This window comes from Penicillium canescens, assembly GCF_028828765.1.
Source record: "Penicillium canescens strain IBT 15451 chromosome Unknown utg000002l_segment0_segment0, whole genome shotgun sequence".
NCBI classification, from domain to species: domain Eukaryota; kingdom Fungi; phylum Ascomycota; class Eurotiomycetes; order Eurotiales; family Aspergillaceae; genus Penicillium; species Penicillium canescens.
The window spans coordinates 744,183-764,346 of record NW_026703964.1 but is presented as its reverse complement, the minus strand read 5'-3'; the positions used below and the strand labels follow the sequence as shown (position 1 = coordinate 764,346).

The window sequence follows — 20,164 nt, the reverse complement described above, 5'->3', positions numbered from 1 at the left end:
TAGCATTCACGCCAAACTAGAGGCCGAAAATATATTGAACAATATATAACAGGGGTTGCGTACGACCTTGGGAGGATACATATAAAGTGTGTAGCAAGCAAGAGAACACATGCAGGAGCAAAGCCTCATAAATGATCAAATGTCTGAAGTATAAGTTAGTCAACCTCGGCGATTTGAGGTGACTAAGCCACACACACATGGCCAGGGGAGGATGATCTCAACTTCCGAGTCCACGTCGAATTCCATTGCTTCAATCCAACTTCTATTCGCTCCTTATGCTCCGGCCCCTCTAAACTTCATTTCAACCCTATCGGCAGGTAGCTGTCTGTCGATCTATGGAATCCGCCCGATAGATAACACAAAATGGGCCACAAGTCGGACCAGCCTGATGCTGGACTAAAGAGTCTCAACCATTGTATGGACCCCTATCGACTGCACATTCTCCACCTCCCATCTGAAATGGCCGCTGACCCCGCGCGTTCACGGCATAGACTCAAACCGTTTACCCCTCTGGCGGTATTGGCCGCGACAGCAACTCATCCCACTGATTCGATATGAGACTCCATACCTTGCCTGGGTGCAGGAGAAAGTCCGCACCCCGACGCTCGATTCGTACTTCGCGTTCACGGCGAACCTCGGTACCCACACGTTCTTCATGGTTTTCCTGCCCTTCCTGTTCTGGTGCGGCTCTCCGAGCATGGGTAGAGGGTATGTGTTTTCGTCGGAATCGTATAGCCAAATGCAAGCCGGAGACTGACTTGTGTTCTTTCTAGACTCGTACACATATTAGCATCTGGTGTCTTTTGGAGTGGCTTTATTAAAGACTTGCTATGTCTCCCACGGCCTCTGTCTCCCCCACTGCAGCGCATTACGATGTCCGGCTCTGCAGCCCTCGAATACGGATTCCCCTCGACACATTCTACAAACGCTGTTTCGGTGGCTGTCTATGCCTTGGGATTACTTGGATCGCCTGAGTCGACTCTCAGTGCGCAAGCCACACTCCTTCTCCAATGCGTCACCTATATGTACGTCGTGTCTATCGTTCTGGGCCGTCTGTACTGCGGGATGCATGGGATGCTGGACTGTACTGTTGGGTGTGCTTTGGGTGCGGGCATTGGTCTCATCCAGTTCCACTACGGACCAGCCTTTGAAGAATTTATTGTGTCCGCTTCGTTGAAGGATATCTCCCTGCTCGCGCTTCTGATCATATCTCTGGTCCGCGTCCACCCTGAGCCGGCCGATGATTGTCCCTGCTTTGACGACAGTGTTGCATTTGCGGGGGTCATGCTTGGCGTGGACGTATCCTCGTGGCATTTTGCCGATATTTGGGATGGATATCCTGCTGGGTCGATCCCATATGACCTGAACACCGTGGGATGGATCAAAACTGTTATTCGTCTGGTTGTGGGTGTACTGTGCGTGTTTGCCTGGAGGACTGTGATGAAGCCCGCTCTGCTTCGCATTTTACCGCCCATATTCCGGACCCTGGAGAAACTTGGACTTCTTCTCCCTCGACGTTTCTTCACGACTGCTTCGTAAGTTCACCTTTGTTTGAAGTAAAGGGATTCTAACAATTGCAGGAAATACACCACTGTTCCATCTAACCTTAAGGACCGCGATGTCCTCCCTAATTTCTCCGACATTCCATCCATCATCACTACCATGCGTCATCCTCGCCGCAGAGCCATCTCTGTCGGCCCTCAGTCAGAGGCTGATGCGTACGAGACCCTGGCTTACAGGGAAAAACGTCGACGTGAGAGCCAATCTGGAAATCGTGCTTCTCCAGTTGCAGAGGGAGAGACAAAGTTAAACGGGGCGCCAACTATGTCAAGAAAGGCGACAACCGTGGGCGATTACGAAGGCATGATGGGAAGAGGCAGTCCCCATTCGTCTGCCATCGACGTCAGCCCCGAGACAACACCTTTCCCCTCGGCAGACTTTTCGATAGAGACAGAACTCGAGGCCGAGCAACGTGATGAAAAAGAGGTATTCTCCCAGATTAAGAAACCCCGTGTCCGTTATGATGTGGAGGTCGTGACCAAGCTGGTTGTATATGCAGGTATGTTCCAACACCAAGGCTTCTCTTCTCATACGGCAATTGCTGACAGTTGCTTCTAGGTATTCCTTGGGTTGTTATCGAGGTCGCACCCCTACTATTTGACCTAATCGGGCTCGGAGTTCCGCATGTTGTATGAATGTATCATTATTGAATGGGTCATTACTACCTTGAATACCCTCCTCCTCACCTCCGACGGCTTCCAAGACTGCTTCCAGTTCAGCAGGCTGTGCTGGAAGGCGCCACCTCATACGTACATTACCCTGTCCATGTATATAAGCATCGCAAGTGGTATTCATAGCATATGTGTGTTTCATAAGACATTTATAAGTTCTTCACACTCCGCTCGCACTGGGTGCCGCCATAATGAATCCCTACTAGAGATTGTGCTTCATAGCAAGCCATCTAGGTAAAAGCGACTAATGTCCAAAGTGGAAGATCACATGGTTGCAGTCCTTGAAGCTGGTTTCGACGTCTTGTGGGATTTAAGCCAACCGAATAAGGTGCCTCTTCTATAAATAGTAAATGTCACCGGTCTGTTCAATAGATATTCGAAAAACAGAAGAAAATAGGGAGAACGGAGCAGAGAAAGTGTAGACTGGAGACCTCGGGAAATGTTTCACTGGGCTGAGTCAGCAGAATGATGAAAGGGAACCGCGTCTGCTCATATTGTTCTCATGAACCTCTGGAGTGTCTGTCTTCGACTCTGGCTTCTCAGACCTTTCCTCCGGTCATGCCCAATGATGGACTGTGACCTTTCATTATTCCACTTTTCATTCTCTCCTCGCTCAACCTCTAACATTCATTGAATCGCCACCCTCGCAATCTGGAAGCGCGTCATCGGACGATAGGTTACCTCGCTTTCGCTCAGCTGAGATATCTCCGGCTCACATCAACATGGGGCATTGCTGGGCTCGACTCAAGTCTCGCCTTTCCTATATCACACCTACGAAGCCTGCGCCTGATACTCCACCCTCTTTTGGAGCTCCCAAAAAGCGCACGATTGGCGATAACGATGGTGAGGAGCTCAGGATGCATCCAAAATGCGCATGCAGATACTTACCTACTGTGCACATGTAGACTACAGCAACCTGCCTATCCCGGGAGCTTTCCCAGCGACTCCTCCCGAGTCACCGACACTTGCGCCAATCGATCCACATGGCGAGACTATCGAGGCCAAGGGCATTGCGCCGGGGAGATTGGAGTCGATGGACATAGACTCTCTCGGATCGCCGTCACTTCATACAGAGCTTGGTTCACACCTCCATCCTCGAGCGTCCAAATATTACCCACCCACCCCTCCACGCTCGCGGGCGGCGCCATCGCCCCGCCCACAGAAGATCCCAAAGCGCGCCGCAGAAGATCGCCTGCTCATCGACGATCCATGGGAACAACATACGAAAGATTTCGAAAAATTAGATCTGGGGAGACCTGTCTCAGCTGTACAACTATTCTCCCTCACGAGAAAGGACATACCCGCCAACCGCGTTGCATCAGTATACGCGGCCGAATGGGAAAAACGCGAGAAGGAAAGGCAGGCCAGGCTACGCGATTCTCGGCGACCGACAAGAGTTGTCCCGCGTGGTCCTCCAGTGCGTGACCTTTCATGGGATTGGCTCGACAAATTACAACGTGCGTCACAAAGCGCACAGGGCCAGGCTGTCGCAAGGTCTTTAGCCGGGGATGATCTCTACCAAAGAGACATTGTCACATGCATTCGACCACTGGCTTGGCTGAACGATGAAATTATCAATGCCTACCTCCCGTTACTTGTTCATTATCTCCGTCAATCCACCGGGAATCTCAAGCCGAACGAAAAGCCGCGCTTCCACGCCTTCAACACGTTTTTCTATTCCACCCTTCGCGACAAAGGTTACCAGGGCGTGCGACGATGGGCAAACCGGGCCAAGATTGGTGGAGAATGGTTGCTCAATGTTGACACTGTCTTCATCCCAGTGCACGAGTCGAGTCACTGGACTCTGATGGTTGTTCGACCAGCAGATCGCACGATAGAATATTTCGATTCTCTAGGATCTCGTGGTGCTCGGCAGGTGAAGAGGATCAAGGAATGGCTTGGAGGCGAGCTCGGCTCTAAATACAAAGAGGACGAATGGACGACCCTTCCATCGGTCTCCTCCCAACAAGACAATGGGAGTGATTGTGGTGTATTTCTCCTAACAAACGCCAAGGCAATCTCTATCGGTGTTGAGCCAACTGCCTTCGGAGCAGGCCATACTCAACTTCTTCGCAGGAAGATTGTCGCTGAGCTCATGAATGGAGGGCTTCATGGCGACTTCACTCCACTGGATAAAGCTACAGGTTCACTACTGCTTTGATCACTGAATGTCGACATATACGTAACCATCGATACCAGCCCTGTCGGTCTCGTGATGGCATTGGAACGTGGGTTCTGGCTCTGTTCTTGACCGATTCTACACGTTCGCAATCCATCCTCCTCACCTCCCTCAAATCACATACCCGTCCATCATCTTTCCCTAAGGCGTTCTCGGCAGCGATTTACATTATCTGATTTCGGCGCACAAGGCGAACACAATACAACAAGACCGAGAAAGCACCCTGCTTTTTCTGTTGGAGTTGTTTCCATTGAATGTCCGCAATGAATATGAATGATACCCCTGTCACTACGGCATTGACTTCGTTGACACAGAGAACGAAGCCAGTGCTGCTTTTTTGATTTTCCCAGCTTGTTTTCTGCATTGGTTCGTGGCGTTTTCCTGTCTTTTTGGCTGTATCAAGTCTATCTTATCGCTCTCCCAGAGCTATGTACTTTAATGCAACGCACTGGACCTGCAATACCTGTAACCCCGTTTCCATGTGAATTCTATACTCAAATAGTATAGCAATATATCCAGTACCACCTACTTGAACTGTATACATCATCATCCCTAAACAAACATCTAAGGCTTACACCACAACTCCTCATTGCCCCTAACCGAAATCTCCCTCAAACCCTCAGAGCATAATTAACATTTCCAGCCCTCCAAACCACCCATAAATGCCCAAAACCCTCCAGAATAGCAACCCTCTGCTTCTCAAGCTTGGCTTCAGCACCAATAGCAAAAGCCGGCCACACAAGTGCCTTGTAAAAAGCATAATGCGGACTAATCGCATTAAGCTGCAATATCATCGCGTCAAGCTCAACATCAAATCCACCATCACTCGAACCAACCTCTCATTCCGAGCCTATCCATCCAATGTAACCTGCGATATATAAATCGAGACAGCGTCTTGGTATGCACTAGCGAGATGGTAGCGAGGCTAGCTAGCCCTTTCATATTGAGCGTTTTTAGAAAAGTTATACCAAAAGCGAAGAAATATATATATAGGATCAGATAAATGTAAAGCTATCTTACATTTCCTAGGTCGATCGATTAGACTAGGCATACTCGTCCTAAGATAGGAGTCGTCGGCGACGCCTAGGCCGTAGAAGAGGCTATTAAGGTGATTATAAACCCGCTAGTAGTGTATTAGCGGTGCTAATATTGACCTAATGATGCTTCGTGAAATACAAGTACGGCCCCTTACTAATTAGGATTAGATAAATGTAAGGCGGGGTCCATTCGTCGAAAATAGGGTCCATTTAGTAAAGCCCTAGCTTTACGATGGCGAGGTAGCGAATCGGCGAATTCCTAGCCACTAATGTGAAGACGACGCGTAAAAAGAGACGAACGGAGGCTTAATAGTTTATAAAGGTAGCCTACTTATAGAAGCGCTAGACAGAACGGTAAACTAGGAGAGGTGGAGGAAGCTTTCTTAGACTATGCCGGAGGCTCATCGCCGACACCTATCCTGGGCCAATAAGAGGAGACCAAAGCAATACAGCCTTTCTAAAATGCCCCTGGACATAGTCTGGTCATTGCCTCCTGGCATTACCAACGATGGTGCACGAAACAATGCTGTTTGTCAGCCGCCGATTCCGAGGACATCACAGAAAGGACATGGCGATAATGTTCAAGTCAAGCAATACAACCACTGACTCGTCAGTACCACTTAGTGCGTGTTATAATGTTAGTCAAATTGGATACACGAATATCTCTATTTATATGCTTCTCAAACCGGCATCTTTGGGAAATGCTTTGGCAATTGCTTTGGCTGGATGGGTAATCTCAATGACTATCTTGGTAAGCTATATCAGAACGCTCGTCTTTGTGGAGGATGGCTATGAAGTTCAACAGTGTGCATGATCTTAGGAGAAACAAATACCACACATGAGTCCCATATAGATTAGGCAAGTGTGTTTATGGGGCGCATGCTCTATAACCAAGGCACACGTTGAGCAGATTTTACGGGGCTAAGTAATTTGGCGCAGGGCGTCGATCAACTCGTACTATTGCAACGATTTTTATTTTGACTAATCTGTTCTGCCGCGTCCACAAGCGTCATATGCATTGCATATTCCGTCCCAACTCGCTCAAGTGCCCGTCCTGGGATAGATCTACCCAACACTGATGAAATAATTGACCAAATTAAACACAACTGGCAAAGCCAAGGCAAGAGAGTTGGCACTCGCCGGGTGGCTGATGCCATGGCCACTAAATCCCGCGGCCGATCAAGCGGGCCGGAGCACGAAAAACCGGGAGGGTTGAGGGATATCGCGTGTCTCGGACCGTGCTCGGGCTATATTGTTTTCTCGGTGAGTTACATTCGGTATGTACGGGAATGCACAGCGAATTAAGTTGGTCTCGGTGTTTCATCGCGGAAACTTATAGACATATGATTGGTTTATATAAGTTAACTCTAAAAAGTGGTGGGGCTTATAATTATACTCTTAGCCAATAACTTATAAGCTCCGGCAGTGGCGCCCGATGACGCAACGCGGTTTATTCATACTAGAGACCAACGTTAATGATGCGGGACCCCAGAACCCCAGATTAAGCAATGATCCTAGATATACCCAATGCCTGTAACGGTCAGACCAATGGAGCATTGTTGACATTCATTGAAAGCGAGTCTTGGGAACTCTGTCTAGTACAGAGTCATTCTCGTTCCAGAGTATATCAGCCATCATAAAATGGACCTTGAAACTTGACCTTGCCTTCTACTCAGGAGTCGACTCGCCTCCAAATTGTCCTTGGTTCAGGGTCTAACTTACCACGCTTTACTGGCCAATCCCGAGTCGATACGTCCCTGGTTACATGCTTCTTTATTCTCTGGGAAGCCGCCACTCCAACTTTATTTTCTTCATTCTCCTGTCGTGCGGGGGTACCCCTTGTTACAGTGGGTCAAGCTTTGTTGTGGAGATTCCTGGGGCACTGCAGCTAGGACAAGTAGGGGAATGATTCTTGAATATCACCGCTACTACGTCTTGGGATTTCGTCATGCAAGAGCGTACCTATGTTGCTAACTTTTTGGTCAAAGGGTTATTCTACTTAAAGGATGGAAGGTTCCCATCGTCCCTCACGGCCTGATTGTGCTTCCCATTACTGCCTTCCATTATGTTCAGCAAATTCAAACCAACTCAACCTTACTTTGGCTTACGCGGTGGATGGCTGACCTTCTGGGTCACTGTCGCCTGTGCCACTGACATGATGCTGTTTGGCTACGATCAGGGTGTTTTTGGTACCTTTCCCCTATGAACCTTTTCTGAATTCGTGATGCTGACCCTTTAGCCGGTGTTGTTGTGACCAAAGACTTCCTCAATACCCTAAACCTCAATGACAACGCCACCCTCCTTGGTACTGTCACTGCTATCTACGATATCGGCTGTCTCTTCGGTGCCATAATGTCCATGATTTGGGGCGAGAAGTGGGGTCGGAAAAATTCTATTATATATGGAACAACCATCATGTCCGTGGGAGCCCTCCTCCAAATAACAGCCTACGGAGTCCCCCAGATGATCGTAGGCCGCATCATTGCTGGTCTGGGCAACGGAATCAATACTTCAACTGCTCCTGTGTGGCAGGGAGAAACCAGCCAGGCTAAATGGCGTGGCAAGTTGATTGTCATCGAACTCACTCTCAACATAGCAGGGTTCTCTCTCTCTAACTGGATCACCTTTGCGTTCTCCTTCCTCCCTGGCCCTGTTGCCTGGCGCTTCCCCTTGGCATTCCAGTTCATTTTCATTTTTATCCTTTACGCAACCGTTCCCTGGTTGCCTGAATCACCTCGTTGGCTCATCGCCCATGACCGTTCCGAAGAGGCCCAGGTCATCATCGCTGATCTAGAGGATAAAAACATTGATGAACCATACGTCATCACTCAATACACTGAAATTGTGGCTGCTGTTCAATATGAACGCCAGCATGCCGTGTCCTGGGGCGACCTTTTACGCGGCAGAACTAAAGAGGGTGGCACGTGTGCTATTCGCCGGATGATCTTGGGTGCTGGCGCACAGTTTATGCAACAGGGAGCCGGTATCAACGTGACTAGGTAGGTGGCGCATATACCCATTGAGAGTAGTTCGCAACATATACTGACGATCCAATCAGTTATTATCTTCCAACCGTGCTTATAGAATCTGTTGGATTATCGGAGACGCTGGCCAGGCTGCTCGCAGGCTGTAATTCTATATCATATCTCATTGCAGGTACCGTGGGTATTGCAAACATCGAAAAATGGGGCCGAAGACGCCTGTTTATGATTTGTGCTTTAGGCCAGGGTCTCTGCTATCTTCTCATCACTGTCCTCCTGCGATTCAGTGAAAAAGAAGGATATGCTCACACAAAGGAGGTGGCCTCAGCTTCGGTCGCCTTCTTCTTCCTCTACTATATCTTCTTTGGCTGCGGATTCCAAGGTATCCCGTGGCTGTTGCCTGTGGAGCTCAATTCGCTCAGCATGCGAACGAAGGGAGCCAGCTTGGGCACGGCAACAAACTGGGCGATCAACTTTTTGGTTGTCGAGATCACTCCCATCGGAATCCGAAATCTTCGTTGGAAGTTTTACATCATCTGGACCGTACTCAATTTGGTGTTTGTACCGACTATCTACTTTTTCTATCCTGAGACGGCGAACCGACAGCTGGAGGATATTGATTTGTTCTTCCGAGACAACCAGTCAGTGTTTATTCACAACAACCCGGAGGCTGTGTCTCTTGCACGTCCAGAGCGGTACATCGAGATCGAAGAGGACTTGGTACATCGGAACAAATCAGTGTCCGAAGCAAAGAAAGGAGTGTCTGGACAGGGAGAGCATATGGAGGCTGTGTAAATACCTTTGGATAGCCAAGGATCTTAGATTTTCTGTTCTTGCCGAGAAGCAATCAACGGCAAGGTACGAGGGATACGCAAGATCACCCTTTGTTTTACCCATCCCCTCTTCCAACCCTTTTGCTTTGTTTGTTTTCTCCCTATTTCTTTGGAGCTGGATTCCACTTTATTGCAGTCGTGCTTGACTCACATAACTTTATGTTCTTATTTCTTCTGAACTATTATAAAATACGCTACAGATCCAATTCCGGTGCAGAACAGGATTAAGAAAGAAGGAGAAATGGGCATTGTTAGTGTCAAATGTCTGATGGATTTCTTGTACTCTGTAAACCGGCCGTCTCACCCTTTTCTTGGACTTCGTTTCCCACCATTCTGGGCGGAGTGGACCGACAAGTGGTTGCAGACGCTCGCCGTCGCCCCCGTCGATATTGCAGCATAGACCTGCTGAGCCGTCATAATAAAGCTTATGACGAAAGGAAACAACGGAGCAAAAGAATGGTATTGTATTTGCGACTAACAAATATGGGGAAGAAAGGATAGAAGATCTTGGCAAAGGGACAGGAAGCAATCATATGTCAAAGGTATTGGTAGAAAAGGACGGAGAAAGAGACTTGGTACGCGAGCTCGCTAGTTATCTAATGCTCAGTTCTATTGCTGGGTCACGTGACCCATGATCTCGACAATAGCTTCCTATTCGAGACTTAGATTTAATCGGAGCTAACAGCGTAGCGCCGGCACCAAGAGTTGCCACGGCAAGATCGACGACCTACGTCAGATCACATTTAGACCCCATTCTGGTTTGTCATGGCTCACGAGTATGCAGAAATATCCTTAAAGTGACGTTATGTAGTTACACAACATCCACGGTGTACACACCATCGGAAATGCTCCGAACTGTCAACCATTTGAGATCATTTACACATAGGCATTTAATACACGGACTTTTTTGTAGGATTCACACCAATTCACATCAATTTACGCCATTCCCGTTTTCATCGTCCAAAAGTATGGAATGTAGGGGTGTTTTTTTCTTCTAAATCGTAGAAAGATTCAAGCTTGGTGAGGCTATGAACAGTTGAACTGATCTACGTCTTCGCTTCCACTCAAATCGGATATCACTCTTAGAACATCGATGTGCATATTTAGTTGCATTTGGCCTATGTGCTGTAACGTCAAGATGTGAATATACCGTCTTTGTATCAATGCAAAGCCTATGGGTCTGCAAATTTACCAAATCAGATCTCCTTGAGTCTATTCTCCTGTCACCTATAAAAAAGTCCCTGTTATTCCCCTCAGTGCTGTGAGGTGAGAACACCTCAAAGTGAAAACATTCGGCCTGCTCCATTTACATGTACCGTGCGACTCATTATGAATATGACCGAGACCCTAATCTTGTTAGTGTGTACACTATTTGTGTACACGGGAATCAAGATCATCTATCGCCTATTCTTCTCTCCACTCGCGGGATTCCCAGGTCCACTCTTAGCGGCCGCAACCGGTTTTTATGAGATATATTTTGATGTCGTGAAAGGGGGACAGCTAATGTGGGAGATTGAACGCCTACACAGCAAATATGGGCCTGTCGTCCGAATCAATCCTTCGGAAGTACATATCCGAGATCCCGACTTCTACGATACTCTCTATGTTGGAAAGTCAAGGAAGAGAGACAAAGTGCCTTGGTTTGTCTACATCGGTTTGCCCCGGTCAACCTTCTCAACTGCGCAATATAGCATTCATCGCAAGCGGAGGAATATATTAAGCCCCTTCTTTACAAAACGTGCGATTTCAAATTTTGGGCCTGTCGTCAGCTCCAAGATGAGTATGGTTTGCTATCATCTATCCAAGAAAGTCGGCACAGGAGATACCCTAGAATTGCAATCTCTCTTTGCCTGTTTCGCCGCAGACACGCTTTCTACATATGTATTTGGTTCCACACAGTCTTCTGGGTACCTGGAGTCACCAGACATAACAGATGACTGGAAGCGAAAGATCAATAGTGTCTTCGAGCTGTTGGTGCTCGTTAGACATTTCCCATGGCTTTTACCATTAGCACGCACGCTGCCGTCAGTTGCCAGTCGGATCTTACCCACATCCTCATGGGTTCTTCAAGCAGAAACGGTATGGCTATGGAGCTACATCAATCTATCAACACAGGAATAATACTGATCATGAACCAGCAAATTCGTGAAAGTGTTAAAGCTGTATGCGATAACCCAGACGGATGCCTCTTTGACGGTTCACGAAAAGCAATGCTCTCCACTATACTTGCCAGTGATAAAGCACCAAATGAAGAAAAAGACTTTGAGCGCCTGGCACAGGAAATGACTTTTATCATGGTGGCTGGGACCGACGCGCCATCCCAAGTAATCGCAATCACTATGTTCCATATTCTTCGGAGTCCGGAGATACATCAAAAGCTCAAAGCTGAGTTAAATGATGCTTTTCCTGTTCCTGTGTCCAATGCAGACTGGAACAAATTGGAACATCTACCCTATCTCGTAAGAAATATTAATTAGTTCTTTGTTTTTCTTATACCATACTAACAGCTATATTAGAGTGCCGTGATCAAAGAAGGATTACGAATTTCTGCTGTGGTGACAACAAGACTTCCACGTATAGCGCCGGAGGAGACCTTATATTATAAGGAATGGAGCCTCCTTCCCGGGGTATGTGTTTTCAGTTCTTGGTATTCCTTCTCAAGATACCTCAATCTACGTCATTTATTAATGCGCCATACAACGTGTTTATAGACTGCTGTCAGCATGTCCAACCACTTCATCCTACGAGATACAGGAATCTTTCCTCGGCCGATGGAATTCCTCCCTGAGCGTTGGATGACCTCTCCTAATGAAGTTCGTCTACTGGACAAATATCTCGTCCCTTTCGCCAAAGGAACTTCAAGTTGTCTGGGCCCATAGTAAGTACGCTGCCCCTTCGTGAGACGGTTTGTTTTGACCTATTCAAGTATGGCCTATTCGTGGCTATACTCAGCAGTGGGAACCGTGATACGTAAGTTCGACCTGGAGCTTTACGAGACTAATGAGGAAAATGTCCGCATTGTTCGAGACTGTTTCAATGGACAGACAGCCCCCGGCCTTAATTTGATTAGGGTCAGAGTTATCAAAGAGCTCGATTAGCCAAATATTCGTCTGCCTCTCAGTCTACCTCTATGTCAATGAAGCATTTCGGGATACCAACTGGGGTATTGCGGAATTCCCTCGATTGTCATTGGGAACCTACGTGGAAGCGACTGCCACGTAATCGTACAGAAGGATAAAAAGACGTTGTCTGCATTCAGTGTATCCAAGGATTAGTTCGGCTCTAGTTGTAACAGTGTCACAAAGTCCGGACCTCTCTTTAAGAGCCTCGAACATGAATATGATAGCTAAACCAGTGTCTCCGACCAAAAATGGAAATATCGAGAGCAGAGTAGCATGGACGAGACCAAAGCCTGCAGAAGATCTCGCTACGTTCTAGCAAAGATTCGATTGCCCAAGTTCGCTATTTCCGACGCCATGTATGTGGCAAGGAACTCTCATGTGCACTCCTCGACATCTTGTTTGGCGTGCGAGTTCATGAGAAGGGCGACGATTAGACCGTACAGGCCTTATACACGTATTAGCTTCTCATTCGGCGTATTTCCCGAAGATATGATAGTATCAGAATCATGCCGACATACAATCTTGGCTGCTGAGCTGTTCCACGAACCCCGGCATCACCAACGAAGCCAATAGCGAAACTGAAATCATGATGCAAGGGTCATCTCAGCTGTCTCGGGACTTATCTGTTACGCAACTTACCCAGATGCTAAACCGGCAAGGCCGACGGAGAGACCCGCACAAAACTGAATCAAGCCTGTATATAAGGGTAGATTCGCGACAAGAACGGAAACAACTAAGCCATAGATCCCGATAATGCCAGCCATCACAACCGGAACTATGTCTATTGAACCACGTCTGCTTTAGGGTCGCAGTCTCAAGTACTGAAAATAACTCACTTTTTTAACAGCAAAACCCTTCTGGAAACTCGTCCGGCACTCAGACGTGACATACTCTTTACAACCAAATCGGGTCGCAAGACAGCCGTCGAGTAAACGCCAACGCCGGCCTTAGCAGTTCCGTAGGCAGCACAGAAGCAAGTGAAGACAATTGCGCAGACGCAGCCCATAGAGCCAACAAATGGCTGGGGCTCTCAAAATTAGCCACTTAAATTGGGGCAGCGGATTTAGACATGGTGAGGGACGAGGACATGAACTTTGGCTGATGCTTAGGTCGTCACGTTCGAATCAGCCACGTGGGAGGGCGAACTCATGGCATAGACAGGACTAAAAGAAGATCCAGTGAGTACGAATCAGATGCAGGACATTAGAAGTGCAGAGAAACGGATTGCATGCGTAAGGGATCAGATGAAATGCCCGGGCTCCACGAGCTTTGCTTACCACATTCTGAAACCGTTTTGCTGATTGCTTTGTCTATTTGAGCGCTTGAGGCGGACAGCTTTTAGAGAAATGCTAGGAAGACAAGGACACAATCTTAAGAGGGAGGTTATTGACGTTGCCCCAAGTAACTGAGAGAAGAGGTTTGAGTGGCAAGATTGGACGGACTGAGACGGACTTTCCCAAGCCAAGTCTGCCTGGGGCCACGCTTCCAGAAGGCACCCCTGTTGAGCTCACTGTTCTCGTATGTTATACCATAGTGACTGTACAGTTGGCGTATTCTAAACTTGTGTTTTCCCACTATAATTAACTACTACGCTACTAATAAACTCTCTACACTCACCATGATTATGGCTAAGGAATACGAATCACCGTGGAAATCTCAAGGTCTCTGTATTCTGTGTGCTCGATAGAGAATACAGTATACCCATGTCGCCAATCCCCGCCGGTGCTCAACATCCTCCAAGAAAAGATAATAATGTCCAAAACGACTGATAGCACAATGGTCACCCAGCATGCCAAGGCTCAATTCCATCGATGTTGCATGATCTCTGGCAAAATTCATGATGAGGCGGATTCCTGTATCCCCCTTTCTACACTCGCGCCCCTGTCTTCCTGGGGGACAAGCATGCTTTTCATCAGAAGAATTCCCGTGGCTCGAATCGTTGTCAATGATGGAAGTATTTGCGAAAGGAAATCTTTGCTGGTCATTATGATGCTGAGAAGAGAAATTCCAACCGGGGGCATCGGTAGAACGATTGTAGACCAGCTCGATATATTCAATGCCCATGTATATACTTTCGCCGATTTTGATGTCGCCAGTCCACGCCCCGCCATCACTCCAAAGATTGAGCACAATCATGCTTTCCAGCTCAGGGACTCGATAGGACTTGGCATCTTGTATCTGGTCGTTCACAAACCATCGTGATATGTCCGAAAGCCAGTCCAGACGATGCGTGGCCCATGATGTCCACGGGATGGGGAGATCCGCTACCGTGCTTGCCCCAGGGATTTGCTGATCGGTCACAGGGTCGTAGTCTGGCTGATTGGCATAGCGCACACGATGTGTTGGGTCTCGTGTCAGAATTTCAATATCTGATTCAGAATGATGATCGTGGTAGGTAAAGATGCCGGCGCATGCGCCTGGGGGCGGGCTTCCCTCATGGAACGGAACTGTTCGGTTGCCCATTGTAGTCCGGTTATTTAAAGGCGCGATGGCGTGTTTCAGTGGATCCCGCGGTGGCCATTCTCTCGGCTGTGGTGGCTGGGACACGATGAAGTTTGCCGGCAAGAAGCGCAGTCGGACACGAAGCGAACAACGGTAGATGTTATGGACGCGAGTTTCAATCTCTGCGGTGGATGTGTAGTTGTCATGGCGGGTGGTGCGCAGAACGAGGTAAGTTGCATGAGGATCTTCACGCTCATAATCCTTGGTGAGAAAGACGTTGTGTTTCGAGTTGACCATGTAAACTGGGGCTTTGGGGGAGCGCTGGCGTTCCCAGTCTTGACTGCTCCAATCTCGCTCGAAGGCGGTTTTGAAGAAGACCAGGGAGCTAGGGTCGGACTTCTTCTTGCCGTAAGGTGGAGCCGTGGTATAGGCTATGTTCTGCCCTTCCTCATCGCCTTCGTCATCATCATCCCAGTCCCTTTCACCATCTGAAAGAGAATCTGTGAGATTGAGATGGGCATGTTTGCTTAAATCGACTGTTCGAAAGTCCCAGAGTTTGTAGTGCTGGAAGTATCCAGGATCAGGACCAGAGACAGTGAAGCAGTCGCACCCTCGTGGACGTTCCTTGGAAGGCAACTGTGGTGGTGTTGTGGCAGTTGGTTGTATAGTAGACAAGGCAAGTGTCCCGAGACAAAGCACAGCCGCCAGTCTTAATATGATGATTTGCATGGTGAGCTGAACAATAAGATGCGGAAGATGTAGTAAAGTGAGAGGCTAAAGGATGGCCGGGGAAGTGCCCAGTGGTGAACGTGGTTTCCTAATTGGAATATCAGGCTGAGTAATTGTAAGCCGACAACTCTACCTGGGCAGGACTGGAGAGTCGGATGCAGTTGAATAATCTACAGACAATTATCTGCCAGTTTTATCGTCCATGTGCCCATCTGCTTGGCTCTGCTCAGTATTTCTAATCATACTGGGCGCTCAGTTACCGGGACTTCCTCAAACAGATCCTGCTTCAAGACCTCCAGCACTTGCTTTTCGTCGACATCTTGCAAATTCACAGCGGAGCCAGGTAAGGTTACATTTCCAGCTACATCATCCTCGTCGCTTGCGGTGGACTGGCCGATCTCTTCTGGTCCCGCAGTTCGGAGATACTCTTCTTCCAAAATGAATGGAGACATATCTTGTCCTGCAAGTGTCTTTGGAGAGTCCGGGAGGGCGTATATCGTAGGAAACTCGAGAACCGTTCGACCACGGAGGACTTCATTCAAAGTTGAGGATGGCGATACTGGAGCTAGAACTGGCTTTTTGGTGGTGGTTCGTGGACGGTGGAGATAGAAGTAGAGTTCGCGGTGAGTAGTGCTATGTTTAAGTGGCTGCTCTATCACGTCGGTAGTTGTGTCTGCGGGTGTCTCTGTTGATCTAGGAACCGAAGCTTGGTGTAATTTCGTATCTTCCGGTTCGACAGCTGCCGTGGCGGATTCACTGCGTGTGTCGGTAACTCCGCTTTCCTTGGTATTATTCGGAGAATTCAAGTTCATTTGTCCTTCGCTCTTTTCCTTGACTGATTCGGAAGTACCTTGGTCCTTCGAACGTGGAATGGAACGGTCATAAGCCTCGGAGATAGAACATGTATCGACAATGGCATTCCGAACGGTCTTCACTCCATCACCTGCAATCCACTCCACGGTCCACGCAAGACATTTATGTCTTAGCACTTCAGTCAGCACACCATCCACCAAAATATCAAGACAAACTCCAACTTACTTAGGATGTAACCGCGACCCATTTTGCTTACTGCGCGACATTCCCCTCGGAGCCCGGATGACATTGACACCTCCAGCCTCGGCAGCGCGCAAGAAACCAGCTTCTCCTTTGACAAGGCCCTGACGCGGGTGTTTCCTCTTACGTCCATCGTTCAGACCATGAGAGCCATCGCCGGAATCATCGCCCTGGATACCACGCGAAAGATCGATACCGCGAATATCGGCATCTCTATCCGCTCGCTCGAGATTGCGCTCAATGCCCGTGATAAAATTGAAGTCGCGGTCGAACGCAGATTCTGTGGCTAACTCGCTGCGCTTCAGATAGGCAGCTGGATCACGTACACCGGAACATTGCGACCAGAGTTTGTGACGTCGTGTACAGGGAAGAGAGCAGGTGCGCGTTGAGCAGCGAGGGCATCGGTATTTTGGGGGGTTAACATGGCTGTAGGAGGTTCGGAGGTTAGATTTGAGCTTGACGTATGTAGTATATAAGCCAAGACATACCATATTGAGCACAGTTCACTCAACAAAGCGTCAGAGTCGGCCATGATGGGTTGTGAAGAAGAAGTTGTCGAGTTGGGAACATTTGGGAAATTTGCTGTCTTATCGATAACGGCCTGAGGCGGAAAGTTCGTTATCGATAGATGTCGGGGCCCGATATACGCACAGGCCTCCGCTAACTAAACACTGATCGCTCGCTAACTACGGAGTAGTAGACCCTTAAGCCTGCTTTCGAGCAAGCCATTTTAGATCCTAATTAGGGAGGTGACCGCCCCCCCCCCAGGCTTCACGCGGCTTCCCAATCTTAACAGGAGAATACAAGGAACGCTATAGGAAAGTTGTGCCATTGAGCTTGTAGATTATTCCAAACATACTATTTAAGCCTCCCCTCTAACCATTGTGTCAACGACATAGCAAATAGGCATGTATTGTCTATATCGCCGAGTCTCGCGTCGACCTTGAAGGTCCACATACCGCTCCTCAAAAACATTAGAAGAAACTGGAAATCTACTAGGATGTCACTGCTGGCGCTGCTAGGCAAGTAGTCGACCTGAACTCTACGGGCGTCGCGAATGCTGAGGTGGGCTAGAGCATTGAAGGGCGTAGTCTTTAGCGGAAATGTAACGGAACGTTCGTCGTCGTGACTACCATCCGCGTAGACAACAGAGCCGCTCACTTTGAGGGTCGCATTGACGAGGCCCTCGTCGGGAATTGCTAGCTCCTTTTTTTTAGATCCAGGAAGATAACCGCTTAGGAGGACGAAGAGGACACGGTCGCTTCATCAGGATGTCAAAACGTTATCATCAAGCTGCACTCCAAGGAGAGGGAGGATGTTACGCGAAAATAGGCGTCGGGGCAATCTCGAGAAACTCGATGCTGTATAGCTGGTCTTCTTTGGTCACGATGTCGTATATAGCATCATTGTGGCCGGGGACCTATCTTGTTGGACCATAACGTCCTCGCGGACGAGCAATTCTTGCTATGTGGGGTTAGTCTTGCTAAGAATAGCGAGTGCAACGGTGCAAAGAGACAGGAATTGCGGGAGAATCAATTTCATCACGTGGCAGCAGTGTGGTAGATTTTGAGACAACTTCTGGTGAGCGAGCAATAAGGGACGAGAGGAGTGCTAGCTTTATGTCAAATAACTACTGCCCGATACTAGTAGCCGCCCTAAACTAGCGCCCAACCACAGGCCACAGCGCTACAAACGCTCCAGGCTCCGGATCGCCCGCACGGCCTTAATTTCACGTTCCCAGCCGACGTCGGCCTCGGTTAAAGAGCAATAAATACTCCGTACTATCGAAAAGTCCCTCCTCTCATTTAGTTTAGTCACTTTTTATGTCCATAAATATTGTCATTCGGTTCCCGCAGATGTTCAGAATGCCAGACCTTTCGCCGCTTTCACTTGTGACCTCTAGACCGCGCCAAAAACCGCAATTGGGGGCGGCAGAAAAATAGATCCATCATTATTCTATCATTGTAGTGAAACTGACCCTTAATTAACGATTATTCATCTGGATTGTCCCATTTATGCTGTGATTTCGTCTGCGGGGATACACCAGTCCCATTCTCTGCAGATGATATCATCCGCTGAGGTGATTATCAATCCCCACTGCATTTCTAAGCTTCGGCGATAGTAATCTGCTTTATATAGCTCCCCTCAATTCTGCTTTCATTGCACTCGCCTAAAAGACTTCATTCCCATATCAATCATGACTTCAAAGTTTCTCGCAATTATCGCCGGCGTTGGCCCTGGCACAGTACGGTCTACTTATACATACACCCCCGCTATATAAGAAATACGGCACTAACAAAACGTATAGGGCGCCTCGATCGCCAGAAAGTTTGGTAAGGCATACTCTGTCGTCGTTCTGGCTCGAAACCCAGACAATTTCGACCCAGTCGTTCAGGAGATCAATGCCAGTGGCGGCCAAGCCTTCGGCATTAGCACTGACGTCTCCGACTCAAAGAGCGTGAATGCGGCCTTTGATAAGATCGCATCTCAATACCCATCATCTAAGGTTGTCGCCGCGGTGTTTAATACTGGCGGCGGCTTCGTCCGAAAGCCGTTCCTTGAACTTACCGAGCAGGATTACTCAAGCGCACTTGCATCTCAAGCGAACGTTTCTTTCACATATTTTGCTCTCGATGATAACAATTCAAAAACATGTGGAGTTTGAGTTTCGGCACTAATGCGTATAATAGACAAGGTGCTTTTAACTTCGCTCAACGCTCTCTCCCGCTCCTCTTAGATTCTCGTGAATCCTCCGAGTATCCTCCAACTCTGATCTTCACCGGAGCTACAGCGAGCCTTAGGGGTTCGGCTAACTGTGCTGGTTTTGCCTCGGCCAAGTTTGCACTGCGCGCGTTAGCACAGTCGCTTGCTCGTGAGTTTGGACCGCAGGGTGTGCATGTCTCGCATACCATCATCGACGGTGTCATTGACATACCACGGACTAAGGCATGGGTCAATGAACACGTGGATGGGAAATTGAGTCCCGATGCTGTAAGTGTTATTTCTTTTGGTATATCGATTTGGTCACTGACTTGCTTTAGATTGCGGACTCGTATTGGTATCTGCACACTCAGCCACGAACGACGTTTGCATTTGAACTCGACCTACGTCCATATGTTGAGAAGTGGTAAACATTTGATTAAGTTCCGGGATGTCTTTGAATCAAGTTTACGGACCCTGAAAGAGTCGATTCACTTTGATTTCTAAGCATCGATGCAAAGAAAGAGCCAGGTTACTTCCATGGACAAGCCTAGCAGTCATCAGCTTTCTTAGTGATCAACATCTAGAGATGAATCTATGATGTTGGTAGTCTTTATTTTAATTTAGTTATTATGTTGTCTCATTGTGGCTGGGAATTTCCAACCTCCTAATATGTTGCGTATTTGATTTCCCATTATGCAGATTTGGCACCAATATGATATAACTACCGAGCCAATTTCTGCAGCAAAGCAAGCAGCATAGGTATAGTTTATGGTATTTGCATGGGAGGAATTGTAGAGTGCCAATTTTCAATTTCTTGCCAGAGTGGCTGCATGGCAACATGACGGCTGTGTGTG

At 48.1% G+C, this 20,164-nt stretch overlaps 8 protein-coding genes across 8 annotated transcripts; 5 read left to right on the top strand and 3 right to left on the bottom strand.

Annotated features, from left to right (window-relative positions):
- Positions 1–200: 200 nt before the first annotated feature.
- Positions 201–2,363, top strand: N7446_001473 (phosphatase PAP2 family protein). Its single transcript, XM_058510222.1, has 5 exons — positions 201–415; positions 492–708; positions 774–1,535; positions 1,581–2,059; positions 2,119–2,363. The coding sequence occupies exons 1-5, from the start codon at positions 364–366 to the stop codon at positions 2,193–2,195; spliced, it is 1,587 nt and encodes a 528-aa protein (XP_058375758.1). The 5' UTR covers positions 201–363; the 3' UTR covers positions 2,196–2,363.
- Positions 2,364–2,953: 590 nt separating this feature from the next.
- On the top strand, positions 2,954–4,392 carry N7446_001472 (SUMO protease ULP1; the record flags this gene model as incomplete). The annotated part of the gene is made up of 2 exons (XM_058510221.1): positions 2,954–3,074; positions 3,137–4,392. 2 exons carry the CDS (start codon positions 2,954–2,956, stop codon positions 4,390–4,392), a joined length of 1,377 nt encoding a protein of 458 aa, XP_058375757.1.
- Positions 4,393–7,512: 3,120 nt separating this feature from the next.
- Positions 7,513–9,223, top strand: N7446_001471 (sugar porter family MFS transporter; the record flags this gene model as incomplete). Its single annotated transcript, XM_058510220.1, has 3 exons — positions 7,513–7,636; positions 7,687–8,446; positions 8,506–9,223. 3 exons carry the CDS (start codon positions 7,513–7,515, stop codon positions 9,221–9,223), a joined length of 1,602 nt encoding a protein of 533 aa, XP_058375756.1.
- A 1,367-nt stretch (positions 9,224–10,590) lies between these two features.
- Positions 10,591–12,359, top strand: N7446_001470 (cytochrome P450; the record flags this gene model as incomplete). The annotated part of the gene is made up of 5 exons (XM_058510219.1): positions 10,591–11,340; positions 11,400–11,720; positions 11,778–11,888; positions 11,973–12,139; positions 12,188–12,359. 5 exons carry the CDS (start codon positions 10,591–10,593, stop codon positions 12,357–12,359), a joined length of 1,521 nt encoding a protein of 506 aa, XP_058375755.1.
- Positions 12,360–12,840: 481 nt separating this feature from the next.
- On the bottom strand, positions 12,841–13,389 carry N7446_001469 (V-type H+-transporting ATPase 16kDa proteolipid subunit; the record flags this gene model as incomplete). The annotated part of the gene is made up of 3 exons (XM_058510218.1): positions 12,841–12,961; positions 13,023–13,158; positions 13,275–13,389. 3 exons carry the CDS (start codon positions 13,387–13,389, stop codon positions 12,841–12,843), a joined length of 372 nt encoding a protein of 123 aa, XP_058375754.1.
- A 650-nt stretch (positions 13,390–14,039) lies between these two features.
- On the bottom strand, positions 14,040–15,554 carry N7446_001468 (glycoside hydrolase family 16 protein; the record flags this gene model as incomplete). The annotated part of the gene is made up of 1 exon (XM_058510217.1): positions 14,040–15,554. One exon carries the CDS (start codon positions 15,552–15,554, stop codon positions 14,040–14,042), a length of 1,515 nt encoding a protein of 504 aa, XP_058375753.1.
- A 239-nt stretch (positions 15,555–15,793) lies between these two features.
- Positions 15,794–17,139, bottom strand: N7446_001467 (zinc finger HIT domain-containing protein; the record flags this gene model as incomplete). The annotated part of the gene is made up of 3 exons (XM_058510216.1): positions 15,794–16,535; positions 16,593–17,033; positions 17,096–17,139. The coding sequence occupies 3 exons, from the start codon at positions 17,137–17,139 to the stop codon at positions 15,794–15,796; spliced, it is 1,227 nt and encodes a 408-aa protein (XP_058375752.1).
- Positions 17,140–18,749: 1,610 nt separating this feature from the next.
- N7446_001466 (oxidoreductase, short chain dehydrogenase/reductase family) lies at positions 18,750–19,738 on the top strand (the record flags this gene model as incomplete). The annotated part of the gene is made up of 4 exons (XM_058510215.1): positions 18,750–18,852; positions 18,916–19,160; positions 19,298–19,598; positions 19,649–19,738. Exons 1-4 carry the CDS (start codon positions 18,805–18,807, stop codon positions 19,736–19,738), a joined length of 684 nt encoding a protein of 227 aa, XP_058375751.1. The 5' UTR covers positions 18,750–18,804.
- Between the last annotated feature and the right edge of the window lie 426 nt (positions 19,739–20,164).